The 18382-nt window shown below is 40.8% G+C and overlaps 1 protein-coding gene across 5 annotated transcripts; it reads left to right on the top strand.

Annotated features, from left to right (window-relative positions):
• Positions 1-359: 359 nt before the first annotated feature.
• On the top strand, positions 360-9472 carry LOC133794692 (calcineurin B-like protein 3). Of its 5 annotated transcripts, none has more exons than XM_062232052.1 (10): positions 360-641; positions 1682-1798; positions 5992-6146; positions 6440-6522; positions 6609-6668; positions 7019-7127; positions 7268-7320; positions 7843-7923; positions 8445-8557; positions 8861-9472. In XM_062232052.1, the coding sequence occupies exons 3-10, from the start codon at positions 6023-6025 to the stop codon at positions 8916-8918; spliced, it is 681 nt and encodes a 226-aa protein (XP_062088036.1). In that variant the 5' UTR covers positions 360-641; positions 1682-1798; positions 5992-6022; the 3' UTR covers positions 8919-9472. The 5 variants fall into 5 exon arrangements, with proteins under 5 accessions (XP_062088036.1, XP_062088033.1, XP_062088035.1 ...); XM_062232049.1 differs by having other exon boundaries at positions 1610-1798; XM_062232050.1 differs by having other exon boundaries at positions 364-641; positions 1682-1793.
• Positions 9473-18382: the final 8910 nt, after the last annotated feature.

The following is an 18382-nucleotide window of genomic DNA, read 5'->3' as shown; positions in this document are numbered from 1 at the left end:
GAGGAGAGTCTGTCCCTTACTCCTAAATGCATCGATTTTTTTTCTTCATGCCCTATTTTCTACTCCATGGGAGAGAGCTAAGCTAACGCTAACGCTAACCAAGTTCTGATCAAACTAACTTTTCTCACTTTTAGAAAAAATGGAACGGGTCCATATTAGACTAGGGCCTAGCCATATTAACAAGCCAATGAAAATGAAGTGCAAAAACACAGCCGAGTTAATGAGCCACGTGTATATATTTTTTCTTCCGAAAATGGGAATTGGCCTAAACTGGAAAATTTAAATATTAAAAAATTCACTCCACCCCTTCTCCGCAGCCGTCATATCTCTCTTGTCGTTTATTTTTAATTTTTATCTTCGTTTTGTATACTGATATAGAATTATATAAACAAAAAATAAAATAAAAAGATAATTAATAATGATATAATCAATCTCAATCATTCACCTGCTTAAAAAGAAAGGGAGAGAGAGTCAAGAATCTTCGTCCATTATGTTTGATTTTTTTTTTTTTTAAATAATTATTTGAGATAGAAATATATCTGTGGAATATGTCGGGGTATCTTGAGTCTTCTTCTTCATCGTGCTTGTTATCATTACCAGCCTTGATGATTTTCCCTCTCAATCTACGGTTTCTCTGAAAGGTAAGATTTTATACTATTATTATTATTATTATTATTACGGGTTTGGATGTTATTGCTTGTATTAGGATCTATGGTCCGGAGATTATTCTTGAATGGTTTTGCTTTACAATTTTTGGGATTTGAATGGTGAAAATTGGGCCTTTGGCTGTCGAGAATTGGGTTATGGGATCCGCATCTTTGATGTAAAGTTTGTTAGTTTATTTATTGCTCAAATGTTTATCTTTGGTTTGGTGGTTGAAAGAAATTATATGCGTTTCTGTTGTTGTTATCATGTTATGGTAATGTATTTTTGTCGATTTAGTTATTGATTGCTGTATGATGGAGCTTTTCTTAAATGAATTGGTTGACGAGTTAAGCTCCCAATTTATGGAAATTGCACCAGGTTCTATCTTATAATTTTTGGGAGCAACTGTCTCTTATATATATATGATATAGCAAATGCTTTAACAATTTGATTATAATGGTATGATTTCACGTTTCACTGGGATTACCAAATTTCTGTAATTCAATTTATTGGGATTTTTAGCATTTGGTATATTCGATTTTTAGGAATTGACTGGAGTAATTGTAGTGCAATCTCTTTGCTATGCTAGAAGGCTTGGAGACTCTCTTGCATACTAATATTCGTTTCCACAACCACAGTGATGTGCTTTTTGTATTAGGTTTGTGTTGAAGATATTAGATTGCCAGATTTCTATCCAATTCCTGTCGAAATTATGCTTATTCGAGCACTACATATTGAAATTTGCATGAATTTCTGACTATGCAATAGGACAGTTATATTACATTGCATATGTGCATTTATGTTAGTATTTTGAGTTATGTTTTCTTCTGGGGATAAGAAGTTTTCTTGTATTCTTGTTTAGAAGACTGAATAAGTAATGGATTTTTTTTGGTGTTGTTATTTTGATGCAGATAAAGTAAGATTTCTGATTTAAAAATATTTATTTGTTTTTTTTATCAACTAGGCTACAGAAGGAAGCATACAGTTTCTCTTTGTTACATGCTCTGATAGGGCATTGTTGGTAATATTATTGCAGTCATCAAGTGGCTCTTTGTTGTATTGCCATTATACACGTTTGTTGCTGTGATATATGAGGAAAGGGAGAATGTGGGATTGCTAATGGCTACTTGAATCGTTTAAACCAATTTGTAAGGTTTTTTCCCCTTCCTTCTGATTTTTAAGTTTATGTAGCGACAAGTGTTAGAAGTCATTACCGTATTTAGAATACTCTATAATTCTAGAATGTTCTAGAATGTACTAGGAAGAACATAGAACATTCTAGAAAGTTCTGGAATAAACTTAAAAGTCACTAGCAATTCTAAAATGCTCTAAGAAATTTTAGAATGTTCTAAAAAGTACTAGGAGAAACCTAGAACATTATAGATAGTTCTAGAATTATTTAGAAAATAGTAGAGAATAGTTAATTACTTAGAAAGTTAGAAAATTCTAGAAAGTTTTAGATGACTCCTTGGTTGTCTATAAATACAAGTGTAATGTGTGCTTAAAAAGGAAGAGAGAAAATAGTCCCAGGTGTGTGTGATTACAAGAGTGACTAAGAGAGTCCATTTGTTCAAAGTGTTCTAAGCTTGTATTACTCTTCAATAATAATAAAAGTGTTTAATTTTTCTACTCTACAAGTGGTATCAGAGCCAGGTTCGTCAAATTCGTGGAGCTTCTTGTTATCGTGCACAATAAGTTTGTGAAGCTTACAAGTTCGGTTAAGCTTGTTTAATAATTCGTTTGCCAAATCACAATGGGTGACGCTCAAGTAATTGGCGGAGTGAAAGAAGCTCAACAACCAGAATTACAACACTTGGTCAACATTGATGGAGTCATACCTCCAAGGCCAAGATTGTGGGAAGTCGTCGATGGCACTGAAGTAAACCCACCTGAAGATGCTGGAGCTTTGTAGAAATGGAAGATCAAAGCTGGAAAGGCAATGTTTGCAATCAATACCACAATTGAAGAGGAAATGTTAGAACACATCAGGCATGCTAAATCACCAAAGGAGGCTTGGGACACTTTCGTCGCACTCTTCTCAAAGAAGAATGATGCAAGGCTACAGCTGCTGGAGAATGAGCTTTTCTCAGTCTCACAACAAGAGATGACAATCGACCAGTATTTTAACAAGGTAAAATCTCTTTGTCGTGAGATCTCGGATTTAGAACCTAGTTCTAAAATTCCAGAAGTAAGAATGAAAAGAATAATTATTCATGGGTTAAGGCCTGAATATAGAAGTTTTGTTGCCGCAATACAAGGTTGGCCAACCCAACCTTCTCTTGTCGAGTTTGAGAATTTGCTAGCCGATCAAGAATCTTTGGCTAAGCAAATTTCAGGAGTTTCACTAAAGAGTGAAGAAGATCAAGCACTCTTTAGCAACAAAAGACAAGGGTGACTGAGACGACATAATAACATCGGAAGTAATGAAAAGTCACATAAACAACAAAAACAAAGCTCTCAATCAGGGGGAGCTCAAAAGAATCGTGATTAGAGTAGTTGGAAGAGTAAACAAAAGAACTTCCGATGCTATAATTGTGGAAGAAAGGGGCACATTGCAAAGCATTGTTATTCAAAGAATCCTGTTGAAGGCAATGCAGCTACCTCCAAAAAGACGATTAATACCAAAGAAGAATGGGATTTCGAAGCATCTTTTGCAGTAGCAGAGTCCGAGAAGAAGGATGCAAGCTCTGAAGAATTGGCATTGGCAGCAGTCGTTCCAGAACAAATTAATTACAAGAGTGATTGGATTATTGATTCCGGATGCTCAAATCATATGACTGGAGATAAGGAGAAGCTACGAGATGTGACAGAATACAAAGGAGAACGTGTAGTGGCAACTGCAAATAATTCAAGGCTGCCAATCACTCACATCGGTAAGGAAAATGTAGTCCCTTACTCTAGTTCTAATCAAGTTCAATTACAAAATGTTTATCATGTGTCTGGAATGAAGAAAAATCTACCATCAATAGCACAATTGCTATCATTAGGAAATTATGTCGTATTTGGTCCTAATGATGTCAAGATTTATTGAATCTTAAGATTTTTGGGAAACCATTGATAGAAGGGCGACGATTAGAATCTATCTACGTTATGACAGTTGAGACTGCTTACGTAGATAAGGTTCGAAAAAATGAGACATCAGATTTATGGCACGCCAGACTAGGACATGTTGGTTACCACAAATTAAAGGCGATGATAGAGAAAATGGTGCTTAAAGGTCTTCCACAACTTAATGTCAAAAGTGACTGCCGGATGTCAATATGGGAAGGCGCACTAGTTGCCATACAAGGAGTCAAATTTCAAGTTTGCAGCTCCTTTGGAGCTAGTTCACTCTGATGGATTTGGACGAGTCAAGCAATCTTCAATTAGTGGAATGTGTTACATGTTGACGTTCATTGATGACTTCTCCAGGTGTGTATGAGTTTACTTCATGAAAGAAAAATCTCAGACTCTAGAAAAGTTTAAGGAATTTAAATAACAAGTAAAAGGAGAAGTAAGAAGAAAAATTCGATGCCTACGCACTAATAATGGGGGAGAATATACATCTAATGAGTTCCGTCAATACTTACAAAAGTATAAGATACGTCATCAGTTGACGTGTCCGCATACATCACAACAAAATGGTGTAGCAGAAAGAAAGAATTGACACCTTGCTAAGACTTGTCGAAGTATGTTACATGCAAAGAATGTGCCAGACAGTTTTGGGCTGAAGGAATGAGAACAACAGCCCATATCATTAACAGACTTCCTCAACCTAAGGTCCGCTTTGTATCACCCTTTGAGAAACTGTGGAAAATAAAACCCACAGTTAGTCATTTTTGTGTCTTTGGCTGTGTATGCTATGTCTTCATACCAGATCACTTGCGTAGCAAATTTGATAAAAAGACTATCAGGTGCATCTTTGTGGGATATGAAAGTCAAATAAAAGGGTGGAAATATTGCGATCCTACTAGTGGTCGATGCTATGTATCAAGGAATGTTGTGTTTGATGAGGTATCTTCATGGTGGTCTCCTCAAATGGTCATGCTACCTGATTTAGAAGAAATTGAAGACAAACTTCTTTTGAAAGAAGAAGAAGAGCAAGCAGGAGGAGCAAGCCCTAATAACAAAGAACGGTTAGAGGAGTTAGGTTCTAGTGAGGAGTCAGGGCACAGAGCAATTCAGAATCCTTGGAAAACAGGAGAACATCAAAGCACACCAAATGAAGATAAATCACCACAAGATGAGAGTTCGCAAAACAATCTAAGGAGGTCAACTCGACGATCAAAGCCAAATCTTAAGTACGCAAATGCAGCATTGGCAAAGGAGGAAGCAAAAGAACTATTATCATATGAAGAAATAATAAAAAAAATAGAATTGTTAACAAGAAGCTTGAAGAGATTCGGTAATGAGGGGGAGTGTTAGAAGTCATCACCATATCTAGAATGCTTTAGAATTCTAGAATGTACTAGGAAGAACATAGAACATTCTAGAAAGTTTTGGAAGAAACTTAAAAGTCATTAGCAACTCTATAATGCTCTAGGAAATTCTAGAATGTTCTAGAAAGTACTAGGAGAAACCTAGAACATTATAGATAGTTCTATAATTATTTAGAAAATAGTAGAGAATAGTTAATTACTTAGAAAGTTAGAAAATTCTAGAAAGTTTTAGATGACTCCTTGGTTGCCTATAAATACAAGTGTAATGTGTGCCTAAAAAGGAAGAGAGAAAATAGTCCCAAGTGTGTGTGATTACAAGAGTGTCTAAGAGATTCCATTTGTTCAGAGTGTTCTAAGCTTGTTTTACTCTTCAATAATAATAAAAGTGTTGTAATTTTTCTACTCTACAGGAAGCTGGTTTGACTCTTGTGTCACATACAAGAGTAGGATATAGAACTAATGCTTAGCTCTTCGAAATTGGCTTTTTCGCCAAGCAGTCTAATAGTTTTGTTTGAGCATTGGATGTGTTCTTTGCTTCTGATTTTTATTGTAGCCAACAAATTAGACATATAGTGAATTCAGTGGTAAAAGGTAATTTGTTACCTTCATTTGTGCTATGTTTATTTTCAGGTATAGAGTGGGGTTTCGATAAGACAGAGGGTGCTGGATTTAATAAAATCTTTTAATACTTTTATTCTTTCCTTTTTCTTTAATTTTATGCAATGGCAATTGCATACCTCTTTTGTGGTGTTTATAGTTGGTCATAAAATGATGGACAAGTTTGTATGCGTGCATACATACATAGTAATACAGACACTTTCATTTATGCTTGTGCTTTGTCTGTTGTGAAGGAGACAACGAACCAGTATGTTAATATCCTTACACAAGAGTTGTCCTGCTCAAGAGATTTTTTTTTCCCTTTGGTCAGGTATGGAGTGTGCTGACATCTGGAAAAGATCATGGTGCAGTGCTTAGAAGGATTGAAGCATTTGTGTGTCGCATTGGTTAATTGTTGTGATGCTGATGGATGTAAACAACCAAGGGGTCTGGAAGATCCAGAAGTGCTAGCAAGGGAGACAGTTTGTATAATACCTTCCCTTTTACACATTTCCCATCCACTGTACAATTTTTCAAACAAATACTTATGTTTTGTTCTTTACGTGGTTGTATGGGTATATGGTGAAGATATGAATTGTCAATTTCTTGTGATAGCCAAATGTTAGTAGTAGTATCAGGTGTTACAGCTAGTCATCACATTTCAGTATGAATTGTCAATTTCAATATTTGTGGATATTTTTGCTTAGATATATGTTGATGTTGCCATCATTATAACTAATTCTTATTACCTGGCTTAATTTTCCTTAATTTAAATGCAGTTAGTGTAAGTGAAATAGAAGCCTTGTACGAGCTATTCAAAAAAATTAGTAGTGCAGTAATTGATGATGGGCTGATTAATAAGGTGAGAGATCCAGTAATTGCTTCTGGCCTACTACTATTGATTCCCTTACTATTTTTTTTTTCTCACCTTGGTATTTTGTGTTTCAGGAGGAATTTCAGCTTGCATTGTTCAAGACTAACAAAAAAGAAAGTTTATTTGCAGATCGGGTACTTTCCTTTCTTCTTCCCCTCAAAACATTCTTGCTGATGCAATTTCATATTTTAATATAATATAAAAGGATATTTTGAGAATTTAATTCAAATATGCTCTTTGTGAGATTAAAAATTTGGCATATCAATAATCGCTTTGGCATTTTTGTTGACCTTTTATATCTTCAAAAATTCTGGTCCCTTAGGAAAATAGCACATCCAGATTCTTTTAGACATTCCAATTCTCATAATTAGACGATGTTTTGGGTGTCACTTTTGGTGTTGTAACCTGGACACATGCACTCACACATAAGCATGAGTTTTATTTAAGAAGTAACATTTATTCCAATCTGTTTTCCAAATTGTAGGTATTTGACTTGTTTGACACAAAGCATAATGGAATACTAGATTTTGAAGAGTTTGCTCGTGCTCTATCCGTTTTTCACCCTAATGCACCAATTGATGATAAAATTGAATGTAAGTGTAGCAATTTTTCCAAGACTTTATTATGACACTTACTTTAATACTTAATTTTTTTAATATTTCTTTTTATGTATATTTAATTATTCAGTCGGTGTGTTTATTTACGGGGATGCCTGAGTTTTGCTTTGTTGCAGTTTCCTTCCAATTGTATGACCTCAAACAGCAGGGGTTCATTGAGAGGCAAGAGGTACTTACTGTTCTTTGTCTTGTGATGATGAACTATACCAATTCTGTCTCTATACTCGTGTAATTAAATCACAACCTCCCATCCCACTTTTTTATTTATTAATTTAAAAAGAAAACATTGCATATTTTTTAATGTTTGTCCGGCAGTTTTGTTTTCACTTTGCAAGTTATCATGATGTCTTTTTCAGATTTTGTTCGGAATAGTGTTCAATGTACTTTTATCACTTTTTAAGCACAGAAACTCTTTCATCTGTTAGACCAGACACATACATCAAAATAGCAGCTAGTTAGTAATAATAAGCAACTACTCTCGGCCTCACTGGGTTAACTGTTTCTAAATCCTGACTTTTGTTTCTTGCAATGTTAAAGGACTCGCACTCCTAAGCTTGAAAGTGTCTTTGATATCTTTTTTAATGCTCTTCATAGATTTCACCTCTTCAATGCAAGCTCCAATTTCAGGCATATGATTTCAGCTTTATATAAATTTATTTAGTTATTGGCTTGCTTTTCATGTAATGTATAGGTAAAGCAAATGGTAGTGGCTACACTTGCTGAATCTGGTATGAATCTGTCAGATGATGTTATAGAAAGTATCATTGACAAGTTGAGTTCCTTAGTCTAACAGGGGGTAAACTGAAATGGTTAGCTCTGGATATGTGGCTGCATGATATTCTTATTTTATTTTGGCACCCAAGTAGTTATCACAATTTGTGCTTCTTCATCTGTACTCCAACTTTGTTTTCAGTCTACCTGAATCTTTTCTGCATCTCTACTTCCCGATTGAGTGACACTAATATGAGAGACTAGACAATTACAGAAATTGATCATTAATAAGGATTTAATGTAGAACAAATGTGCTTTTTCTTGTATGGCTACAAAAGTCTTACATTTCATTTACAAATCTGGGTTCATAATTTCTTTTCAGTGACACAAATTGTAAAATGCCTGGGGGACTTATAGTCGCAAACACATTACATGGTCAATGTTGAATTTTTTTTTCTTTTGAATGTGATATTGGTGAATTAACTGCATTTCTATTTGCACTGTTGAAGCCTCTGATCTGAGCCTGCCAGTTTTGCTTTTCTGTATTTACTCGGTTTGTCTAAATTTTGGCTATTCTTTCAGACCTTTGAGGAGGCAGATACCAAACACGATGGGAAGATTGACAAGGAAGAATGGCGAAGCCTTGTGTTGAGACACCCATCCCTTTTGAAGAATATGACTCTTCAATACCTCAAGTGAGTTGATGTGATATTGTTTTTTGTATTATTTAATATTGAGTTGTGTTATGAACTTTTGATTATCGCCTAGTGGAGTACTCTTGCTTGAATGACTTCCAAACAAATCTTAAACTGATAAAGCAAGTGTGAACATTTGAAGTACATTGAATTAGTAGTTATTTTTGTATCTTCAGAGTTTTCATAATGTCGTTATTAGTTATTACTGTGTTGTTATGGTTTTTTCTATTCGCTGTTTACTCGGGAAATATCATGACTTTTGAGATTCGCAACTTACATCAGTTTTTGTTTTTGCTTGGACAGAGATATCACCACGACATTCCCAAGTTTTGTGTTCCATTCACAAGTGGACGATACCTGAATATGAGACACGTCAAGTTTGAGAGTATATAGTGGGGAAGGGAATGCTTTGGTTTGTTGAGACAATTGTCATTTTGTGTGCAGAAGTTCAAATTGAGAAATGTTAATTGTGACTCGTGTCTCTTTGATTTGGATTTGGGATTACTAGAACACTTATTTTGGTTAGATGAGGTTCTTCAGCTTGACCACTGAGCTGCGCATGTTTGTTTGTGCGTAGCAGCTGATTGGGGATCAAACGAACTTGGCCCTGTATTTGCATGCCTATGTATGCTTTTAGGGGGAAATTGGTTTTTGACACAGCCTCAGGCTCCGCCCACATGCCAGTTGTGTATAACTTCTTATACTTGTTTTTTCCCTTCTGATATTTGTAAAGTCCCACCCTCCCTCTCACTCTCTCCTCATGTTTCGTTTTTCCTGTAATAACTAAATTTACAGCCAATCATATGGTTTGTCGTTTGGGAATAATGAACTTAGTATTTCTTTCTTTTGACCGGGAGCTCAAGAAAACAGCACTCGGTCTTTGGGACCCAAATTTAATCAACTGTAATTCCTTAAGTTTTATTTTATTTTATTTATTCATTTTATTATTACTATATTGTCAATTATCAGCATAGGCTATCTAGTATTTACTATTTTTCACTGAATAAATATATTAAAAGAAAAATGGAACTGAGAAATTATATATAAGGTGGTTAGTTTTATAAATTTATTTATATTCCTAAGTGAAAAATGTAGAGAGAACTTGTGTATTTTTGTGTATAATCACTATATCAAAACTGGTACGAAGAAGACTATATATATATATATGTATAAAAGGGAAAACTAATCTAAAGCTATACACATGGTAAGTACCACATGAATATACAAAATACAGAAATATATCACTTATCATCCCCGCAAGATCAATGGGTTGGTGATTGAGCTTGGTACGTAATGATTGAAAAGGAAAAGTAGGCAAGGCCTTTGTGAGACAATCTGCAAGTTGTTCATCGGAGGGAACAAAACGAACCACCAAAGAGTTGGCAGCCACCCGCTCATGAACGAAATGAAAGTCAATCTCGACATGTCTGGTGCGAGCGTGAAGGATTGGGTTAGCAGTGAGGTAAGTGGCACTCAAATTGTCACAAAAGATGGTGGAGTAGCAGAAACAATGCCAAAGTCAGAGAGAACATATTCTAACCAAGTAAGCTCAGCGGTACCATACGTAATACTCTGATATTCTGCCTTCGTACTAGAACGAGAAATGACTTTTTGCTTAGAAGAGGACCAAGAAACGAGAACCCCCAAGAAATATACAATATCCACTAGTGTTGCGGTGATCATCTGGGCAAGATGCCTAATCAACATCGGTATAGCATCGGAGAGAAAAATAAGACGATTTCTAAAATGTAAGACCAAAGTGAGCGGTACCTTTGAGATACTGTAAAAGTCTTTTGACAGCCAACCAGTGTAAATTAGTAGCATGATGCATGAATTGACATAGCTTGTTAACAGAATAGGCAATGTTTGGACGTGCCAAAGTACAATACTAAAGAGCACCTACAACACTCCTATATTCAGACCCATCGGCTAAGGGAGTGCCATCATGAAATGATAAAACCGAGCCAGTAGCCATGGGTGTAGCAGCAGGCTTAGCATCCAGGAGAGAGGTGCGTTGGAGAAGATCTGAAATATATTTAGTTTGGCAAAGATGCATACCATCTGATGATGAACGTGTAACCTCCAAGCCAAGAAAATAGTGAAGATCGCCAAGGTCCTTAATAGCAAATTGAGTTTGGAGCTGACCCAAAAGTGCCTGAAGATGATAGATTTTGTTGCTAGTAATAAGAATATCATTAACATAAATGAGAGTAAAAATCACACAATCAGCAGAGCAAAACAAAAACATGATGGAATCAACCTTAGAAGTAGTGTAACCCAGTGATAAAAGGGTAGAAGTAAGCTTAGAAAATGTAATGCCCCGAATTCTCCGATATGGTTTAATGGCGGGATTAGTAGGCCAGGAGGGCCATACTTGTTTAATTATGCCATTAAATGATATTATGCATGTATATGTGAATTATGTTATGATATGATATTATATGCGTGCATGTGGGTCCACATTTGAATAATTATGTTATTTTGATAATTTGACCCATTGAGGGTGAATATGTGTATTTGGGTGCATAATGTGATTTGTGAATAAGATTCCATTATTATGGAGATATATTCGAGCCGGCATGAGACGGTCATATATAATGAATTAGCGGTTTTGTCATAATGGGGTCTGTTGACGCGGTTCTTCGCCAACAGGTAATTAAGAGAAGAAGAGAAAGGGACTAGTGCTGAAAGTAGAACCGTCACAGATGAAATCTTAGAGAATGAACTAGGTGACTCAAGACACGTTTTTAAGTGGTTCAAAGGTTAAAATCCTTCTACTCCACTAGTCAATATTATTGATATATTCTGGATTTTTGGTTACAAAGTGTGTATCTCTTCTGAGACTATTTTTTCCAACCCTTATCAACTCCCAGGGTCTCCATATTTATACGAGAAGGCACCTGGAAGTTGGTAAGGAGGTCATCCTGTGACCTTCTTATTTTTCATATCAACTCTGTGACATTCATGATTAATTCCTAAACTTGACACATGAGTATGGTCAAATCGATAGATAAGGAGATAATGGGCCGCACGGCCCAACCAAGCCATGGGAGTCTGAATACGCACGTTCCTGCTGCGTGTCCGAGAAGTCAGGGAGATATCGGACACGTGATGTCAGATATAGGCACGTTTATCTTGCGTGTGTTGACTTTACAAAGGGTCAGAGATCTTAGGAGGAGCAGCTCGTGCCACGAGCTGCTTCTCTGACCCGACCTTCGGCCTCAAGGATTCCTTCCCCCAGTCTTGGGTAGCCTTGGCGAGTTCTTGAGGATACCTCGAGCTAAGGGGGTACAACCTGGAAAACAGGATCTCCGACCTGGGGAAGTTTACGGACTAACCTTGATTAGTCCGAAGCTCGACCTGCTAATCAGCCCGTGGGAAAACCAGGGCGTACATCTGCCCCCCAAGCTCCTGCTCGTGGTATATGACGTCATATATAGAAGACCACAGTAGGGGCTTTTAGACTTCCCCACAACCCTTCACACTCCACTTTTTGTGCAGGCGTCTGATACGTGGAACGCCGTGGGTGGTGACGGTACGTTTTACGAGAATCGCATTTAATGGCCTAGTCTAAGCCCAGCCGTCATTTCGTATTTCGAGTGGAAGGCCTCGGATCCCTCACTAGGGTCATCCAAGAGCCTTCTACGCACGGGCCACCCCTTCATTCAAAATTTCCCAAATTTCTTTCCTTCTTCCCTCTCTAACTTTCAGAAAAACGAAACCCTCGCCTTCGTTGCTGCCATTCTCATTGTTCAAGAAGCTTAGGCGCACGAGTTTCTCCGAAGCTTTGGAAGCTATTTCACCGACGAAGCTCCTATCAACGCAGCATTCTCTTCAACCTTCCAGCCATATACTGTAAGTTTCTTGACCCTGTTCATTTTGAAAACATGCTACTGTAGCTTAGGTAAAAAAAATTTACTGTAGCCGCATGCAAGGGTTTTCTGGGTTGCGTGGATAAGGAGGGTGACAACCCTCTTTAGGCTAGGACATATTGGTTGTAGGAAATCGCCTTAGAGTCTGGGTTTCAGGATGCTTTTTCTGGGACATTTTCTGGGTAGGAGTTTTGGAAATTTTGGGTGCAAAACCGGGTAGCTTAGGGAACACGCCTCATGGGCGGTTTTGCAATTCCTGCCGACTGAAACTTTCCTCCCAAGGCAAATTTCACTCTGAACCTCCTGACACGCGAATTCCGAGTAATCTGGGATCTGTTGGGAGTATACGCGCGTGTTCACTGAATCGCGTGGTTCCACTTCCCACGAGCTGGGCTTTCCTCAGCTCGTGCAAATAATTATTCTTCCTCCCGCTTGGGTCGCCTTTTCTAAAATGTTTTCTTGTGTTCACTAGGCGACCAGATGGCTCCAAAAAAGAACCTCCCTCAGAAGAACGTTGGAAGCTCGGCCTCCCGGCAGGAGAAGGGAAAGGCGGTGATGCCCAGCTCGCCGATCCCCCATTTTGGGCCGGCCGTGGAGAAACAAGTCGAGGTGGCCCCCAACGCATTCTTTGAGGTGGAGAGAATTTTCTCAAAGGTAACCGATCAGGTGAAGATCAACAAACTCTTCCTCACCCACAAGATCCCATTGGGGAAAGCCTCAGTCATAGCCCGACCTGCTGCGGAGGGCGAGCGGAGCTGTACGCCGCTAGACGAATCATTTGCGGCCTGGAGTGGTGAACACTTCAAGGCAGGGGCCTTCCTCCCCCTGGATCAGTACTTCGCTGATTTCCTGAAATACGTGGGGTTGGCCCCTTTTCAGCTCCCCCCCAACTCCTACCGTCTGCTGGCAGGGTTGAGGTACTTGTTCAAGAAGCAGGAGTGGGAGGTTCCTACTCCTGCTGATATTTTATATTTCTTTTGCCTCAAAGCCAGCCCGGATCAGCGGGGGCGAGGTGACGGGTTTTACTATTTAACTTGTTTTCCTAATACGGCGGCGGTCATCGAGTTGCCAAGCCATCCAAATGACTTCAAGGACCAGTTCTTCATGTCAACTGGGTTCCGGAACTGTGAGCACCACTACTTTAACCGTCCTCGTAAGTGAACCCTGACCTTAGCTCGCCTTTTAAGTGTTGTTTAATTTTAGCTCCTCCCGTATTCCATTCTGATTCCAGCCCAATCTTGCAGCCATCTACGCGAGGACCGAGAAGTCTGCGACCCTCGGGGGTCAATATGAAACACTGGCGGGCTTGCCCCCCAGTGAAAAGGACTATCGCGTGCTCGTGACGGACGAGACGATGGTGTTCTGCAAACTGATTTTTCTAAATCAGACTCTGAACCTAAAGAGGCTTCGGGGGCCGCCCCCAGCTCGCGCAAACAGGCCTATCACCATGGAGGAGGTCGCGGAAGAGGAGGACGAGGAGGACGAAACGGCTGAAGTTCCGCTCGTGAGGAATAGGAGGAGGAACTTGGAGGTCGCCCAAGGGATGGACGAGGAGAGGATCCAATCTGGAGCAGCCGCGGGTCCTTCCGGCCAAGGTAACCCTTTCTTACTTAGGACTGTAGATAGGGCCACTGCGGACCCCCGGCTGGTTAGGTTCAATCCTAGGCAGATCGTCCATCGCCACCGAAGGAACCCGAACCTGAACACACTCCTGCTCCATTGTGTTGACCGGCTCGTGCTGGATCACCAGGATAGTCGGCCTAGGGGTACCATAGTAGTAGATAACACCCTAGCTTTTAGGTCGATCATTTTTTAGGAGTATGGGACCAATTTACGCACATGGCCATCACTCCAGAGAGGTATCTATGCTCCGGGGCTTAGGCAGTATGTAGAAGAGTCTAGTCCCGAGTCAGAACCGGACCCCGAACTTGCGCCTATGCGGGAAATAATCATCTTAGGTTCTTCTAGCTCGGGGGGTAGGGCTCCTCTAGTATTCGTATACTTTTTTCCTTTAACCTTTTGCTTTTATTTCTGCCTGATTGCTAACTTGTAATAACTATGTTTTTTGTTTTCGCAGAAGAAATGTCTCAGCCCGAGGATAGTCTGCGGGACATAGACTTCGGGGGGAGTCCCCCGGCAGGGCAAAGATTGAAAAGGCTCCGAGGGTCCAAGAGCACGGCTGGGGGCTCCACCAAATCCCCGGCAAAGGAGAAGGAAAAAACCCCACCATCACAGGTCGGGGGGGCAATTCTTCTTTTTGGCGGAGCAGGACACATGCCCCCGCCGACCCAGCAATCTCCCTCAGCCGCCCAAAACGTGGGAATGGAGGTCGTGCCCCCGGCTGCAGTGGCCCCCGGCGTACGCATCACGGTTGACACCCAGGATCTGGAGAAGATCCCAGAAGCCTTTCGGGGGACGGTGTATGAGTCGACGAGCTACGCCGTCAAACATTTCTACAAGTTCAAAGAGAAGGAGCTCCGGGCTATTGAGACACTGAGTCCGGTCCACGTAATAGAGTCATCGATGGACATGACCCTAACGGTAAGCTGCCCCATTCTTTTAAGGCTTTATCCCTCACACACACCGCCTTATTTTTCCACTTAGCCGATTTATCTCCCGTTTCTCGCAGGGCATCGTTGCCGTACACCGAGGCATCGCCAGGACCAGAGCTCAACTCGAGGAGATGAGGGCTGGTCGCCAGGCCGCCCTTCAGGAGGCTCACGTGGCGAAAGATGCGCTGGCGACCTCGAAGGACGAGTTAGAGAGGACCCGCTCGAAGGTCAAAGAGCTTGAGACATCCCTTGCCACCTCGCGAACTGACCTCGAGGCAGCAAAGACCGAGGCCCAGGCCGCCCTTGAAGCTGAACGGGCCACCTCGGAACAGTCCATGCAGGAACTGTTCTATCGTTGTTGGGCCCACAACCCGGAGGCTGACTTCTCCTTCATGTCGTCGGGTCTCTGGGCGCGCTTGTTGGTGAAGTTCCAAGCTCGCTTTGACAAAGAGGTGCCGCCTTCGAAGACTGGGGAAGCCTCTGGTGCGGCGGAGCAGGATGAGACCGCGACCTCCAAGGGGCCGACCGACGGGGCTTAGGGCATTTTTTTTTTCTTTTTATTTTGAAGTATTTTATGTAATCTTTAGCACGAGGTATTTTTTCCTCGAGACAATTTGCCTTGCAATTTTAACTTGGGTATTTCTTCATGCTTTCGGCTATAATACACATATTTTGTTGTTTAATAAACTTAGTTCGTGTTAACCGTTATTTATATCCTGAGCCCTTTAAAAGAACCACGATCAATAAATTTAAGTTAACTTCTAAGTTTTATGACCCGGTTAAAACCAAGAGCTTATTTTGAAAACTTAGTTCGTGTCAACTTTTTATCCATATCTCGTGCTCTTTAAGAAGAACCACAATCAATAAATTTAAGTTAACTTCTAAGTTTTATGACCCGGTTAAAACCAGGAGCTTATTTTGAAAACTTAGTTCGTGTCAACTTTTTATCCATATCTCGTGCTCTTTAAGAAGAACTACGATCAATAAATTTAAGTTAACTTCTAAGTTTTATGACCCAGTTAAAACCAGGAGCTTATTTTGAAAACTTAGTTCGTGACAACTTTTTATCCATATCTCGTGCTCTTTAAGAAGAACCACGATCAATAAATTTAAGTTAACTTCTAAGTTTTATGACCCGGTTAAGACCAGGAGCTTATTTTGAAAACTTAGTTCGTGTCAACTTTTTATCCATATCTCGTGCTCTTTAAGAAGAACTACGATCAATAAATTTAAGTTAACTTCTAAGTTTTATGACCCGGTTAAAACCAGGAGCTTATTTTGAAAACTTAGTTCGTGTCAACTTTTTATCCATATCTCGTGCTCTTTAAGAAGAACTACGATCAATAAATTTAAGTTAACTTCTAAGTTTTATGACCCGGTTAAAACCAGGATAGGACTTAGTTCGTGTTAACCCTTATACATTGATAAGAATCAACACCTAAGTCGTTAAGGAGACCTGGTTATATCCAGGTACCATATGCCCCCCAAGTAACTGGGAAAGGGTCTTTCGTGGTTACTTTAAGATTACACTTGCAAAAAAGAAAAACTTGATTCTTATTTATACATAAAAAGTGGCCTTCCAGGCCTTACAAGTGGATCATTGATAATATTTCTTCAAATGGATGGCGTTCCAAGTCCGTGGGACTGCCCCTCCATCAAGTCGAGCTAACTTATAAGTTCCTTCCTTGATGACTTCAATGACCTGGTATGGTCCTTCCCAGTTCGATCCTAAGACTCCATCCTTGGGATCTTTTCCGGCCAGGAAGACACTTCTTAGGACCAAGTCACCAACGCTAAAGGTACGTTTTTTGACTTTAGCGTTGAAGTAGCGAGAGATCTTTTGCTGGTAATGGGCGAGCTGGAGTTGCGAATCCTCTCACCTTTCATCGATAAGGTCTAGGGAATGGCATAGGAGCTCGTGGTTCCTATCATGGTCATAAGACTGGACCCTATGCGACAAAACTTTAATTTCCACGGGGAGGACTGCTTCACTCCCAAAGGTTAGGGAGAAAGGAGTGTGACCCGTAGGAGTTCGATGTGAGGTCCGGTATGCCCAAAGGACCTGGGGGAGCTGTTCTGGCCAGATCCCCTTTGCCTTATCTAGCCTCTTCTTGAGGCTCGCCTTTAGAGTTTTGTTGACAGCCTCGACCTGGCCGTTTGCCTGAGGATAGGCCACAGAGGAGAAGCTTTTCACAATCCCGTGCCTTTCACAAAACTCAGTGAACAGGTCGCTGTCGAACTGAGTGCCGTTGTCGGAGACAATCTTCTTCGGCAGGCCGAACCGACAGATGATGCTTTTAACCACAAAGTCGAGTACCTTCTTCGATGTTATTGTTGCCAACGGCTCTGCCTCGGCCCACTTAGTAAAGTAGTCGATGGCTACCACGGCGTAGCGGACCCCGCCCTTTCTGGTAGGCAGGGCGCCTACTAAATCTATCCCCCAAACGGCGAATGGCCAAGGGGCTGAGATCATTTTCAGTTCGACTGGAGGAGCTCGGGCAACTGCAGCGAAGCGCTGACACTTGTCGCACTTTTTCACATATGAAATCGAGTCTTTGGACAGAGTTGGCCAGTAATAACCTTGCCTGAGAACCTCCAAGGCCAGGCTTTGCCCCCCAGCATGGTCTCCGCAGAATCCTTCGTGAATGTCTTGCAAGATGGCCTGTGCCTCATCTGGATGAACGCACCGGAGGAGAGGTAGGGAATGCCCACATCGGTACAACACACCATCGACCAGTGTGTACCTCGGAGCTTGATACAAGACTCGCCGTGCACCGCTACGCTCTTCAGGCAGCAAACCTTCGACGAGATACTCAAGAATGGGGGTCATCCAGGTCGGCTTGGCATCAATCATCTCGACCTCTGCCCGATCTCCCTCTATACTTGGTTCTTTTAAGAATTCTATTGGCACACTAACCCCAGGGTTTTTGTCTCTCCCGAGGTGGCGAGTTTGGCGAGAGCATCTACGTTGGCGTTCTGTTCCCAAGGTATCTATTCAATCGATCCTCGCTCAAATGTGGACAGCTCAGTTTTTACCTTCGCCAAATAGGCGGCCATCTTGGGTCCCCGCGCCTGATATTCGCCCAGAACCTGGTTTACCACGAGCTGGGAGTCACTGAAGCACTGGACGGAGGTCGCCTTTAACTCCTGAGCCACCCTTAGCCCAGCTAATAAGGCTTCGTACTCTGCCTCATTATTGGACGCCTTGAACCCGAACCTTAGCGCCGAGTGGAACCTATGTCCCTCGGGGGATATTAGGATGATTCCAGCCCCGGAGCCGCTCTCGTTAGATGAACCGTCAACGAAGATCTTCCACGACGAATGCGGCGAGGCGACTTGACGTAGGTCTTTTGATGGATCCTCCTGGAATCCCGTGCACTCCGCCACGAAGTCAGCCAACG

This window comes from Humulus lupulus, chromosome 8, assembly GCF_963169125.1.
Source record: "Humulus lupulus chromosome 8, drHumLupu1.1, whole genome shotgun sequence".
Taxonomy (NCBI): Eukaryota; Viridiplantae; Streptophyta; class Magnoliopsida; order Rosales; family Cannabaceae; genus Humulus; species Humulus lupulus.
Note: the sequence above shows the minus strand (reverse complement) of the source record. Positions and strands in the feature narration are given on the sequence as shown.